Source organism: Phoxinus phoxinus, assembly GCF_949152265.1.
Source record: "Phoxinus phoxinus genome assembly, chromosome: 12".
Taxonomy (NCBI): domain Eukaryota; kingdom Metazoa; phylum Chordata; class Actinopteri; order Cypriniformes; family Leuciscidae; genus Phoxinus; species Phoxinus phoxinus.
Window position 1 is genome coordinate 30,158,129 of NC_136887.1, and position 13,720 is coordinate 30,171,848.

At 38.5% G+C, this 13,720-nt stretch overlaps 1 protein-coding gene across 1 annotated transcript in view; it reads left to right on the top strand.

Moving 5' to 3' along the window:
• abca1b (ATP-binding cassette, sub-family A (ABC1), member 1B) overlaps positions 1–13,720 on the top strand; it is a 36,294-nt gene that overhangs the window by 17,467 nt on the left and 5,107 nt on the right. The window contains exons 10-42 of the mRNA XM_079630066.1: positions 356–495; positions 577–693; positions 830–1,024; positions 1,595–1,800; positions 1,899–2,075; positions 2,255–2,477; positions 3,399–3,620; positions 4,556–4,871; positions 5,337–5,511; positions 5,877–6,008; positions 6,138–6,277; positions 6,359–6,496; positions 6,604–6,824; positions 6,928–7,003; positions 7,113–7,351; positions 7,470–7,521; positions 7,611–7,730; positions 7,864–8,012; positions 8,099–8,223; positions 8,313–8,411; positions 8,516–8,800; positions 8,883–9,021; positions 9,110–9,190; positions 9,300–9,469; positions 9,562–9,739; positions 9,840–9,955; positions 10,518–10,662; positions 10,772–10,895; positions 11,139–11,268; positions 11,399–11,519; positions 11,625–11,687; positions 11,793–11,899; positions 12,017–12,158. Of these exons, the coding sequence (XP_079486192.1) occupies positions 356–495; positions 577–693; positions 830–1,024; positions 1,595–1,800; positions 1,899–2,075; positions 2,255–2,477; positions 3,399–3,620; positions 4,556–4,871; positions 5,337–5,511; positions 5,877–6,008; positions 6,138–6,277; positions 6,359–6,496; positions 6,604–6,824; positions 6,928–7,003; positions 7,113–7,351; positions 7,470–7,521; positions 7,611–7,730; positions 7,864–8,012; positions 8,099–8,223; positions 8,313–8,411; positions 8,516–8,800; positions 8,883–9,021; positions 9,110–9,190; positions 9,300–9,469; positions 9,562–9,739; positions 9,840–9,955; positions 10,518–10,662; positions 10,772–10,895; positions 11,139–11,268; positions 11,399–11,519; positions 11,625–11,687; positions 11,793–11,899; positions 12,017–12,158 (5,063 nt within the window). The remainder of the gene's footprint in view (positions 1–355; positions 496–576; positions 694–829; positions 1,025–1,594; positions 1,801–1,898; positions 2,076–2,254; positions 2,478–3,398; positions 3,621–4,555; positions 4,872–5,336; positions 5,512–5,876; positions 6,009–6,137; positions 6,278–6,358; positions 6,497–6,603; positions 6,825–6,927; positions 7,004–7,112; positions 7,352–7,469; positions 7,522–7,610; positions 7,731–7,863; positions 8,013–8,098; positions 8,224–8,312; positions 8,412–8,515; positions 8,801–8,882; positions 9,022–9,109; positions 9,191–9,299; positions 9,470–9,561; positions 9,740–9,839; positions 9,956–10,517; positions 10,663–10,771; positions 10,896–11,138; positions 11,269–11,398; positions 11,520–11,624; positions 11,688–11,792; positions 11,900–12,016; positions 12,159–13,720) is intronic.

The window sequence follows — 13,720 nt, forward strand, 5'->3', positions numbered from 1 at the left end:
ATTTTCAGTTTTTATTTTAATTATAGTAATTTTGTTGTGTCATTGTTATTTTTATATTTAGCTTTTTTTAATTTCCGTTTAGTTTTTGCGATTTCAGTGCTATTTTTAGGCTACTCATTTATTTATTTAAGTTTATGTATCTAATATTTATATTCTGCTTTATTTCAGTATTATTTCAATTAACATTTTTTTTTTAGTTAACAGTAACAACCCTGACCTACAACAGCATTAACATGCTTTTTCATAAACACCATGCACTGCATTGGAAATATCATACTAGCAGTATACAATATGATACAGAGTATGCAGTAAACGAGTGCTAAAGTGTCCTTATTCTCATGCATTGTGCTTTTAGCTCCATACTGTAACAACTTGATGAGGAACATGGAAGCCAGTCCCATCTCTCGGATGATCTGGAGGGCATTGAAACCTCTTCTAATGGGGAAGATCCTCTATACGCCACATAGCCCTGCAACCCAGAAGATCATTCATGAGGTAACCATATTGAAAAAACATGTGCATTATGCATGCATGAATCCGCAGTGCAATTGAAGCAACTTCCTCATTCTTTCCCAGGTCAATAAGACATTTCAGGAGCTCGGAATTCTACGAGATTTAGGAGGAATGTGGGAAGAAGCCAGACCGAAGTTTTGGAACTTCATGGAGAACAGTGAAGAAATGGATCTGATGCGGGTATGTTATGTCTTACTCTCATTACTGCCCCTATGTGGCTGGTGGTTGCAGTGCAGAACTAGAACTAGAACTAGTCAATATTACTAAAATATTGAAGCTGATGTCAACGTCCATCTTTTTGTTCTTCCAAACACAGACGCTTCTTCGAAACAACGCCACTGCTAGTTTCTTTAGTGCCCAGTTGGCTGGGACTCAGTGGAACGTGGAGGACGTTATCAGCTTCTTGTCTAAGCACTCCGAGGACACGCGTCCCCATGGGACGGCATTTACGTGGCGGGATGTCTTCAATGAGACGGACCAGGCCATTATGAGCATATCCCGTTTCATGGAGGTCAGAACAGCTCTCTTTCATACTACCTTTTCCTTTCTTTTCTCCTCCCACACACATCCTTTCTATCTCATAATCCATCTGTCTCCCACATACATACTTTCACATTAAACACGTCAACAACCTATCATCAGTTAAATAGTACACGCATGTCACAACCAGCAGGATTTCAGGATTTGTGAAACTTGCTTGGATGAACTGTTGCATGAATTGTGTGGGTTTTGAGGTTTTTAATATGTCTCTTTCAGCAATATGATGTCTGTTAGTTTGACAAAAGGAGATTTGAAAGATAAAAAGGAAGTGAAAATCAACATTTATTTAAAGTTTAAAATCTAAAGACATTGTTCCCTAGTCATCGCCATTTTTAATGGGTCAAAAGTTCCCTTTTACAGTAATACAAGAACAAGCCAAAGATTATTGCAGGTCAAATTGATTATTTTAGATCAGTTATAAAAGTTATTGATTAAACCGCACACCACAGCATGTTTACAGTCTAATATGGTCAAATAAAATCAATTGACTATCACTAGACAGAGAAAGTCACATTGTGACTAAATTATGGTGTTTTTACAGTGTGTAAACCTGGATAAACTTGAACCTGTGAGCACAGAGGAGAAACTGGTGAATGAGTCCATGAGTCTCCTGGATAACAGAAAGTTCTGGGCAGGAATTGTGTTCCTGGACGTGCAGCACAACACCTTGGAACTTCCACCACACGTCAATTACAAGATCCGCATGGATATCGACAACGTGGAACGCACAAACAAGATTAAAGATGGGTAAGTTTGCTTTTCAAAGTTGTCCGATGATGGAAATCTCAATTTTAATGAGTATGCTTGCTATGCAATCAGATGCTTATTGTGTTTTTTGTTGGCAGGTATTGGGATCCTGGTCCCAGGGCTGATCCCTTTGAGGATATGCGGTATATTTGGGGAGGATTTTCTTACCTTCAGGATGTAGTTGAACACAGCATCATCAGAGCAGTTACTGGGACCAAAGAGAAGACTGGCGTTTATATCCAGCAGATGCCTTATCCGTGTTATGTAGATGATATGTAAGTATTCCACTGCACCGCACATAAACCTAGATGAATTACAGAGATGGCAAATTATCAAGGATCATCTTTAAACTACTTCCCCTTGGGGAAATAATGGCATGCTTGTCCTGAGTGCTTTATGCTCGTCTTTCAGTATGTTATATACAATTATTGAAAATACTTCTCATTTCTCATAGTTTCCTTCGTATTATGAGCCGCTCCATGCCTCTCTTCATGACTCTGGCCTGGATGTATTCGGTGGCCATCATCATCAAAGGCGTCGTCTACGAGAAAGAGGCCCGACTCAAGGAGACCATGAGGATTATGGGACTAGACAACGGAATCCTGTGGTTCAGCTGGTTTATTAGCAGCCTCATCCCTCTTCTCGTCAGTGCAGGCCTGCTGGTTCTTCTACTCAAGGTACTAAAAAGACATCAGCAGATCGTATTTCCTTTTTGAGAAGCATACTTTTCCCCTACAAAAAAAACGTAATTTTTTCAGACGTCTTTTGCTAAATATATACCGGTGTGTATATATATATATATACCGGTATATATATGTATGTATGTATGTATGTATGTATATATGTGTGTGTGTTGTCTTTGCATTTTTTCTTGTAGCCACAGTGACACCTAAGGCTCATTAGTATGCAGCATTAGCAGGTCTTTGTCTTCAGGTGTGAATGAGGACATTATTCATGACCTTGTTGGATCATTCACGCCCCCCTGCATATTGCCTTTCCAAACAAAAAGTGTCTTACAAAATTTAAATCAATCTATTGTTTAATTTGAACGATTAGCCCGGATGATTTTCAGATCATTTTGAAGTAAATACTCTAGCCGACAACATCCATTAGTCAAAAGTATTGTGGGAATATGTGAAGTTGGTCGTTTGTGGTCTTATATCAGAAAATTTAAGTTTGAGTTTTTTGAATAACCACGCATAAATAATATTCTCTCAAAAATGCAAACATGTACATACATGTTGCTCACATATTATGCTAGCCATGTTCATGCTAAATAGAGTGTAATTACACCTTTGCCATTAATATGTTTATAAGCAACTGAAAAAAATACAAATATCTGGGCATGTCAAAACATCTCAAGGACCCCAAAAACACCTTAGACCCCAGAGGGTTAAGAGTGCTCAAACTAGACAATTTTACTATTATATTATATTTCTATCATCCCTTTGTATTATTTGATCTGAATATTTTTTAATAATAGTAATATTATTAATTATTATATATACCATACCATTGCTATTTTCCATTATTTAGCATTGGAGTTAACAATAACAACACTAAACAATAATTATTATTATTATCTTTTACCTTTTCAGATGGGAAATCTCCTGCCCTACAGTGACCCTGGCGTAGTCTTTCTCTTCCTCGGGTCATTCGCTGTGGTAACCATCATGCAGTGTTTCCTGATCAGTACTGCGTTCGCACGTGCCAACCTGGCAGCGGCCTGCGGTGGCATTATCTACTTTACCCTCTACCTGCCTTACGTGCTGTGCGTGGCTTGGCAAGACTACGTGGGCTTCACCGCCAAAGTCATCGCTGTGAGTTTTACGACCACCTATGAAAATAGCTCAACTTTACAATTGCAAATGTGTGTGTGTACTGTAGGCCATCGGTTGTTGCTGTGCTGGGCCAAGTGCATTACGTTATTGTACAGTATATTGCATAAGAAAACACATTTATACTGATTCCCTTATCTAAAATGACTTACATGGGCGATGAAAATATCTTAACTGTAAAATTGCACTTTAAACCCATTGTAGGCTAACACTAGATTACAAGGAATCTACACTTGGGTGTTCCTGTTTAAACTAGTTAAATAGCAGTGATAGATTAAAGATCTGGGACACTAATACAAGAGTTCAGTTAAAGGTGAGCAAGCAGTGAAGAGTTACTGAGATTACTTTGATCAAGGCACTTAACCCCGGGTTGTTCCAGGGTGGTTTGATCCTGCATGGTTATCTAGTTACTTGTAATTAAAGTGACTTACTGTAGGACACACTGGTCCAGCCGACCAATCAGAGCATATTGCTATTTTCAGAAGTAGGGGCTTCATAAAGACAGAAACTGACAGACTGGGAAGAGAGGTGCTGCAACAGTAAAATATGCTAAAAGTAATGTGTTTTATACATTCAAGCATGAAAACCTATTATAGTAGACCCCAAAACCAAAATCAAGACTTTGTAAATGGGCATAATATGGCCTCTTTAACATTTTGATTTCTTGCGAACTAAAACAATATTTTTAAAAAAAAGCAATGTAAACCATTTAATCCGGCAGAAATCATACCAGTCAGATTTTTGCAAAGCCAGACTAACAGACCCATATAATTTAACTGCATTATGGAGGGTGGAAACTTATTCTGTAAAACTAAATTAGTTATTTTGGTGCAAGAAACCTTGACTAAAAATGTAAGTGGACTTCAGGAGGGAAAAAAACAGAACACTACTTACGTCCAATTTGGTTGTCTCCACAGAGCTTACTGTCTCCAGTGGCGTTTGGGTTTGGCTGTGAGTATTTTGCACTGTTTGAGGAGCAGGGTGTGGGCATCCAATGGAATAACCTCTTCTCCAGCCCACTGGAAGACGACAAATACAACCTCACCACCTGCCTCCTCCTCATGTACTTTGATGCCTTCCTGTATGGGGTCATGACCTGGTACATTGAGACCGTGTTCCCAGGGCAGTATGGCATTCCCAGGCCGTGGTACTTCCCCTTCACTAAATCTTACTGGTTTGGAGAGAAAAGCTCAAACAATACTGCAATACATGGAAAGAAGGGCAATGCTGGGGGTAAGAAACCTTTTTGATCACAAACGTTTTTTAGAATTCTGGCCAAAATGAGAAACTGATGAGAAGTTTCAGATTATGAATGTTTACTCATAAATATTAAAAAATCTATTTCATTTTGTCAACAAAAAATAATAAAAAACAAGACATAATCATAGTTTTAAATGGTACAGGTGAATTTAGGCATCACAGCATAGCAACAAAATATCAGATTTTCATACTGTACATTATACAGTATGAAAAATGTATATGTATTTGGTACAGATTAAATGTAATATGGTTATTAACTCTAAGTGAGTGTTAGATGATGGCAAAGGTCCTCTAAATGTAAAAATAGAGGAAATAAATATTGTGCACCACTTATCAAGCATGTACTGTAAATGCAGCTGTGAATTAGTTCATTAGACATATTCTTCACTGAAAGGAGTAACAAAATCGACTAATTGTGTTTTGTTGTTGTTTTTTAAGCCGTTTGCATTGAAGAGGAACCCACTCACCTTGAACTGGGAGTGTTCATTGAGAATCTTGTGAAGGTCTACCGTCACGGCAAAAAGCTAGCGGTCGATGGCTTGACACTTGGCTTCTATGAGGGACAGATAACCTCCTTTCTAGGTCACAATGGAGCTGGAAAAACTACCACCATGTAAGTTCACATTCTGAAATGAATATAAAATATTATTATTGTCGAGGAGCTTACTATTAAAAGTTAAATAGACTACAGTTCAAAATGTTGGGGTCAGTAACGTTAATTTTTTAAAGAAATTAATAGTTTTATTCAGCAAGGATGCATTAAATGATCAAAAGTGTCAGTAAAGATATTTATAATGTCAAAAAAAAAATTTATGTAAAATAAATGCTGTTCTTTTTAACCATCCTCCAAATATTAATAATAATAAGACATTTTTCTTGAGCACCAAATCAGGAATAAATTACATTTTGAAATATATTCGAATAGAAAAGAGTTATTTTACCTGTTGGTTATAATATCTAACCCTTCAATGTTTTTAGGTCTATCCTAACTGGCCTTTTCCCTCCCACCTCTGGCACTGCGTATATCATGGGCAAAGACATTCGCTCAGAGCTGAGTTCTATCAGGCGGAGCCTCGGAGTGTGTCCACAACACAACGTCCTCTTCAGCATGTAAGTGCCTTTATCAGACCCTCAAGGAAAATAATTTGAAAAAAGTCACATATTCGTGATGTCAAGGTTGTATAGATGAGTTCTGTGGATGATAAATAATCCACTCTTGCTTGGCCTGGGGTATTTCAGGTTGACAGTAGAAGAGCACATCTGGTTCTATGCCCGTCTGAAGGGTCTGTCTGAGGAGGAAGTGAAGGCTGAGACGGAGCAGATCCTGACCGATACTGGCCTTCCACACAAACGCAAATCCAGGACTAGCCAATTGTCAGGTGTGTGGCATTATAACCTTTGAAATTTTGATATGTTGGTTGTTTGATTTGTTGCAAACGTGCAATTTTTGTGTTCTTCAGGCGGCATGCAGAGGAAACTTTCGGTAGCCCTTGCTTTTGTTGGAGGGTCAAAGGTTGTCATTCTGGACGAGCCTACCGCTGGTGTGGATCCATATGCTCGTAGAGGCATCTGGGACCTTCTTCTGAAGTACCGTGCTGGTAATCACCCTATGCATTTGGACATGAGTCCATTTTGTATTTATATATAAAGAAAATACAACCAGCTCTCATGTATTAATCATAGAAGACTGTGGGTATTTTTTCAGGTCGCACTATCCTTCTTTCTACCCATCATATGGATGAAGCAGACATTCTGGGAGATCGTATTGCCATCATTTCCCATGGAAAGCTTTGTTGTGTGGGTTCCTCGCTGTTTCTGAAGACTCAACTGGGAACTGGATACTATCTTACCTTGGTGAAGAAAAACTCTGAACCTTCTCTCGGTTCTTGCAGGAACTCGAGCAGCACAGTGTCTTTCGTTAAGAAAGTAAGTACACTCCAGGTTGCAATTTTATTTTTTAAAAATCAGTGATCACGTTGATTTGTTGGTAAGCTAATAGCTAAACACTGTTGTTTCATTGGTTTTCTAGGAAGACAATGCATCGGTCAGCAGTTCAGATGCTGGTCTTGGTAGCGACCAAGAGAGCGAAGCTGCCACAGCGATTGGTAAGGCAACACCTGACCTCAAACTTTAAAATGATGGGTAACTGTTGATTTCATCATATTCTAACTGAATCTTCACTAAAGTTTTTACTCTGTTCAATATGTTCTGCAGGAACTACATGGCCCGAATCTTCTGTTGTTCCTGTTGATGTGGCCCTCATCTCCAGTCTAATCCTGAAGTATGTTCCCGCTGCCCGCATGGTGGAAGACCTTGGTCACGAGATCACATATGTGTTGCCGTATGAGTCTGCCAAAGATGGTGCTTTTGTTGAACTCTTCCATGACCTGGATGTTCGTCTCGCTGACCTTGGAATTTCGAGCTATGGTGTCTCAGATACAACACTTGAAGAGGTACAGAGTAGCTTGTCTTGTGTTTTATCTCTCAACAAAAATCTTTAGGATGTTAGCTGTGATTATGCAAGTTCTTTCTATTTGGTTCTTTCTAAATGATCTTTCTATTTTTATATAGATTTTCCTTAAAGTGGCAGAGGACAGTGGAGTTGACGCAGAAATCATCTCTGGTAAATTTTTAGCTCTCTAGAAAACTGAATAAACAGTAGAAAGAAAAAAATCCAGTTAAGATCTCATCTTGCATTTATAACTTTGTTAGATGGAACTGTGCCAGTGCGCAGACATAGACAACATGCATTTGGCGGTGACCACCAGAGCTGCCTCAAACCCCTGACTGAAGACGATGACTTGGACTGCACCGAATCTTATGGTGATCCAGGTAAACTTTAAAGCCCTAAAATGTATACCGTATCATTAGATTAGAGACAGACAAATGTCTTCTTACTTTGATTTCATTAATATTGTTGGTTTTAAATGTGTTGTCAACTCCTGTTGATATATTTGATCACCAGAATCCAAAGAGACAGACTATTTCAGCGTGACTGATGGAAAAGGATCATATCAGGTGAAAGGCTGGAGTTTAAAGAGGCAGCAGTTTGTGGCATTATTATGGAAGAGATTTCTTTTTGCTCGTCGCTCAAGGAAAGGCTTTTTTGCACAGGTAGGAATGGGAAATATATATTTTTTTAAACAATAAACAGTCAGTAAAGTTCTGTTTTGATCAACTCACTTTGATTCTCTTTGCAGATTGTTCTTCCCGCTGTGTTTGTGTGCATCGCTCTAGTATTCAGTCTAATTGTGCCACCATTTGGAAAATATCCCAGCCTGGCTCTTAATCCCTGGATGTATGAAGAACAAATCACGTTCATCAGGTACGTAAGGACAACATGTGATATTCAACATACATTTAAAATGCTTGCAGGGAACCATTTAGATTAAATACGGTCATTCTTTGTTATAGTGATGATGCCCCACATGATATAAGCACACAAAAATTACTCAACGCCTTATTAGATGATCCTGGCTTTGGAACACGATGCATGGAAGGAGAACCAATTCTGTAAGTAACTTTCGAGTATATGAAACACCAAAATTTTCTCGCTACTGTAAACTTTTTTTTAAATTCTGGGAAAAAACTAAGCCTGTCTTCTTCCATGGTTTTAGTGAGGCTCCTTGTACAATGGGCGATGAGGAATGGTCTATACCAGAAGTGGCAGAAAGCCTGATGGACATTTTCACAATGACAAACTGGACCATGGACAACCCATCGCCTGCTTGTGAGTGCAGCTGTAATGGCAAAAAGAAGATGCTCCCAGAATGCCCTGCCGGTGCTGGTGGACTGCCACCTCCTCAGATTAAGATCAGTGAAACTGAGACTCTCCAGAACCTGACAGGACGAAACATCTCAGACTATCTAGTGAAGACTTACGCACAGATCATTGGGAAAAGGTATGGGCTGATTTTGTATCTACACGAACTGAAATCGCTCAATACTGCCATTCAATGGGTAAACAAATGGTTTCTTTTAAAGCTTAAAGAACAAGATCTGGGTGAACGAATTCAGGTATGGAGGATATTCATTGGGCGCTAGAAGCACTCAGGTACTTCCTCCTGCTGAGGAGATCGATGATGCCATCTCTAGAGTCAGGGAGATCTTCCAACTGGGCAAGGTAAACCAAAAAGCGGATTCTTACGATATGAATCAAACAGCTTTCAGGAATAGTGCGTGAAGTATTTATTCTTATCCTACACTTTTAGAACTCCGGATCAGCTGCCGACCGTTTCTTGAAAAGCCTGTCTGCCTTCATCAATGGGCTGGACACTAAGAATAATGTCAAGGTGAGTGACAGCTGGACGACTGCTATTTTAAACCCATTAAAGACTATCTACTTCATATTTTAAAGTCTACTTGGAGTGATCTTTATTGGGGTTTCGTTATTATTTTCAGATATGGTTCAATAACAAGGGCTGGCACAGTATTGGATCCTTCCTCAATGTAATGAACAATGGCATCTTGCGTGCCAACTTACCACCTGGCAAAGACCCCCGTCAGTTTGGCATCACTGCGTTCAACCATCCGCTCAATCTGACCAAAGAACAGCTTTCTCAAGTGGCCCTGTAAGCATTGAAACATTGATTACATGTAAATAACATTTCTTAAGGACGATCATGTTTTTCTAATCTCTCATCTCTGATTTATGCCATTTCAGGATGACCACCTCAGTGGACGTGCTGGTTTCCATTTGTGTGATCTTCGCCATGTCCTTCGTTCCCGCCAGCTTTGTTGTCTTTCTTATTCAGGAACGAGTGAATAAGGCCAAGCATATGCAGTTTATCAGCGGAGTTCAGCCATACCTCTATTGGCTGGCCAACTTTCTTTGGGATATGGTGAGTGTCTGGGATTGCTTTCATATCTCCTTAATGCACTCACCTACTTGGCTGCTGACCCAAAATCTCTAATCTTATTTTTGTCCGCTTTCTGGTATAGTGCAATTATGTTGTTCCTGCTACTCTGGTGATCCTGATCTTTGTGTGCTTCCAACAAAAAGCCTACGTCTCCGCCACCAACTTACCTGTTCTTGCTCTTCTTTTGCTTCTATATGGGTAAGACAGATAAAGACATTCATATGAAGCTAGTTTAATTACCTCAACAATACTGATAATATCCCATAAATAGAAACAGAAAAACCAGACTATGATCTACATTCATCATAGAAATTTAATTAAAAAATGATAAAGTATGTTTTTAGTAGAAAATATGAAAAAAAGGAAAAAACGGATTATAAACTTAAAATTTCAAACAAGAAATAAATGTAATACAAAATAGTACAAACAAATCTAATGAAAATGTGAAAAGTTTGAGAGAAAAAAAACGAACAAAAGTTAATTTAAGTACTTTTTTGAAGAACATTGTTTTGGATAGAATGAATATATTTGGATATAAAGTATGTTAGGTACATTTTCTGAAGCAAATATAAAATAAAAGGAATAAATTTTTTTTTTAAATAAAACATTATAATGTACAATTAGGTATGTGAGTGGTGTTTGTTTTTGCATAATCTGTCTCTAAGATAGGCTGATTAGGGCCTGACATGGGGTCAGAATACACTGCCAATGTGCATAGCATTTTCCCTGATGATAAATAATTATTCTTGTCTCTCCTCAGATGGTCCATCACTCCTCTCATGTACCCGGCTTCTTTCCTCTTCAAAATCCCCAGCACTGCTTATGTGGTTCTCACTAGCGTCAACATCCTCATTGGGATCAATGGGAGCGTCTCCACATTTGTCATGGAGTTATTTGGAAACAATGTGAGAAATTACTTTTTTGGTTTCATCCTAATGCAGTCCTGCTATTTGTGTTGTTGAGGGGTATTTCACAAGCACAAGTAATTCTGACGCCTCTCATCCTCTTCTGCAGGAGATTGGTGGCATTAACGACATCCTGAAGAACGTTTTGCTCATCTTCCCGCACTTCTGCCTGGGTCGAGGTCTCATCGACATGGTGAAGAATCAGGCCATGGCTGACGCTATGGAGAGATTTGGTAAGATTAGCTTGCTCCACTTTAAAGTTAACATTTTTGCAGACAGATTACGAGAATTAGATCAATGAAGTTTATAGTCTGACCTCATAAACTTGATAAATGACAAGTTTATGAGTTCTCTGGTCTGTGTATTAAAGATGTAGTAAGCGATTTCTGAGAAACACTGTTGATTTCCCCAGTGTGTTGTGCTGCTCGGTCCGATCCACTTTCAAACATGCTGAATTTACTCTTTCCTTGCATTAGGTGAGAACCGTTTCCGTTCTCCACTGGAATGGGACATGGTAGGCAAGAATCTTTTTGCTATGGCTGTGGAAGGAGCGGTCTTCTTCATCATAACAGTCCTTATCCAGTATCGTTTCTTCTTTGAACCCAAGTAAGCATCATCACAACGTGATATTCCGAAAGGAACAAACAGCATTTTCATGAATTGCTAATGAAATTATGGTTGAACATAGTTTATCATTTTAGACGATCTAAAGTGATGGTTTGTCCATTTTCTGTAGGTCTCTAAGTGCCAAGTTGAGTCCGATTGGAGAGGAAGATGAAGATGTGGCCAGAGAGAGGCAGAGGATCATGAATGGAACTAAACAAGGAGACATTCTTGAACTCCGACAACTCACTAAGGTCAGCAGAAAACCTCAGCTGATGATCACAGACATCAATTTTAGTACTTAAAATGATGTATAATAAATGGTGCCCTCATCAATCTGTCATCCTTTACTTTTCCAGGTGTACAAGCGGAAACAGAAGCCCGCTGTCGATCGTCTATGTGTGGGAATTCCTCCAGGAGAGGTAATTCATGACAGATGCCTCACGATCAGCCTCATCCGAGCGAGTCGCTCTTCTTCACAGCAACTGTACGACCACAAACTGACATCTGTTCTGTTCTACTTTCAGTGTTTTGGTCTGCTTGGTGTCAACGGTGCCGGAAAGACCAGTACGTTTAAAATGCTGACCGGCGACTCTGTGGTCACCAAAGGAGAAGCATTCTTAGCTGGAAAAAGGTACAGACATTTAAATAATGTAGTGATGAGAACATATGCTACTTCCTCATTACAGCTTAGTCTAAATATACTTCTGTGGTTGCTTGTTTTTGATGACGCTGCTTTTTCTTGTCTCAGTATTCTCAGAGAAATAGATGAAGTACATCAGAACATGGGCTACTGCCCTCAATTTGACGCCATCAATGATCTGCTGACAGGACGGGAACACCTGGAATTCTACGCTATCCTGCGCGGTGTACCTGAGAATGAAGTCTGTGAGGTGGGCAGAGCTTATACTAACACACATTTAAATAAGTATTTACTATTTTTTATATAATTTCATGGAATTAGACGTTTATGGTGAATCTCACATGCCCGGGCCATATTTCACCTCCACCCTCCCAATACCCAACATTGGGATAAGAAACATTGTACAAAAATATAAACATTTTTAAGAAAATACTATATTACAGTAATAATCTCCACTGAAAATAAAGTGAATTACAATACAAATATTTATATTTATTTGCATTAAGAAAATGAAGAAAATTAACTTTTAGGACCATAGAGATTATTTTATTTTTTTGTATTTTGGCATGACAATTAAGCACATTTTCGCATTATTGTTGTGCATAAAAGAGTATTTATACTGTCTTCAATTTATGCTGATTTATAGTAATGTATTGTATTAATGACAAATCACCATTTAGAATAAAACCTTATTGTTCTTGTATAATATTACTGTATATAATAAGTTAGATTTACCTCAACCCTCCCAATACCCAAATTTGACATGCCAATTAAAGGATAATTCCGGTATTTAACACCTTGAGTCTATATTGTAGTTTGTTTTGGATGAACAAGAGTGGTGGACAACATTTTTTTGACAATGGTTCCTCTCTCGAGTTTTTGACTATAAAAGAATTGGCCATGGACCCATTTAACATTGGAGTCAATGTGCATGTCCGAAAATGTCATTAAAACAGCCAATAATGTTCGTTTACAAAACTGTTAAACTCACCGAGTGGTTAGTGGTGTTCGTTGATGATTATAAACAATATATCGTCGCAATATATGATTCCAATCCGTTTATTTTGCTATAGTGGAACTATTTTTTCAGAACCGTGTAACTTCCGCTCAATATTTGAATCTGAAGCGTTAGCACACTCCCGACCAGTTGATGGCGATAACCGATGTTTATGTCTCGCGGGACACTCACGGTCACAGTCGAGTTCAACTTCATATTGCACTGGTCAGTGGTCACGTCTTTCAATATGGTTAGAATTTGTGCGGTCAAAAACTGCGGTAAAGAGCTCTGCTTGGTAGCCTTATGAGAAACGGAAGCGAGCAAGAAGACTACATCGACCAAATGTAAACAGCCCCCTTTCCGTTTCCGTTAGCGCATTTATATTAACGAGCACTCAGTCCTTCAACAGAATTCAATGGGATTTTACAAAATGACGAATAAAACACAACAGAAACTGTATTTCGCAACACTTTTTGTTTCTGTAACATCAACTAACATCACTGATCACTTGGTGAGTTGCACAGTTTTGAAAACTAATGTTAAAGGTTGTTTTAATGACATTTTCGGACATGCACATTGACTCCAATGTTAAATGGGTCCATTGCCAATTCTTTTATAGTCAAAAACTCGAGAGAGGAACCATTGTCAAAAAAATGTTGTCCACCACTCTTGTTCATCCAAAACAAACTACAATATAGACTCAAGGTGTTAAATACCGGAATTATCCTTTAAGTTTTTGTTTTTTTCACTACCAAAATGCAAAAACTTTATTTATACAGCCTTCAGTATAAACCAATTTAAATACATGTATATCT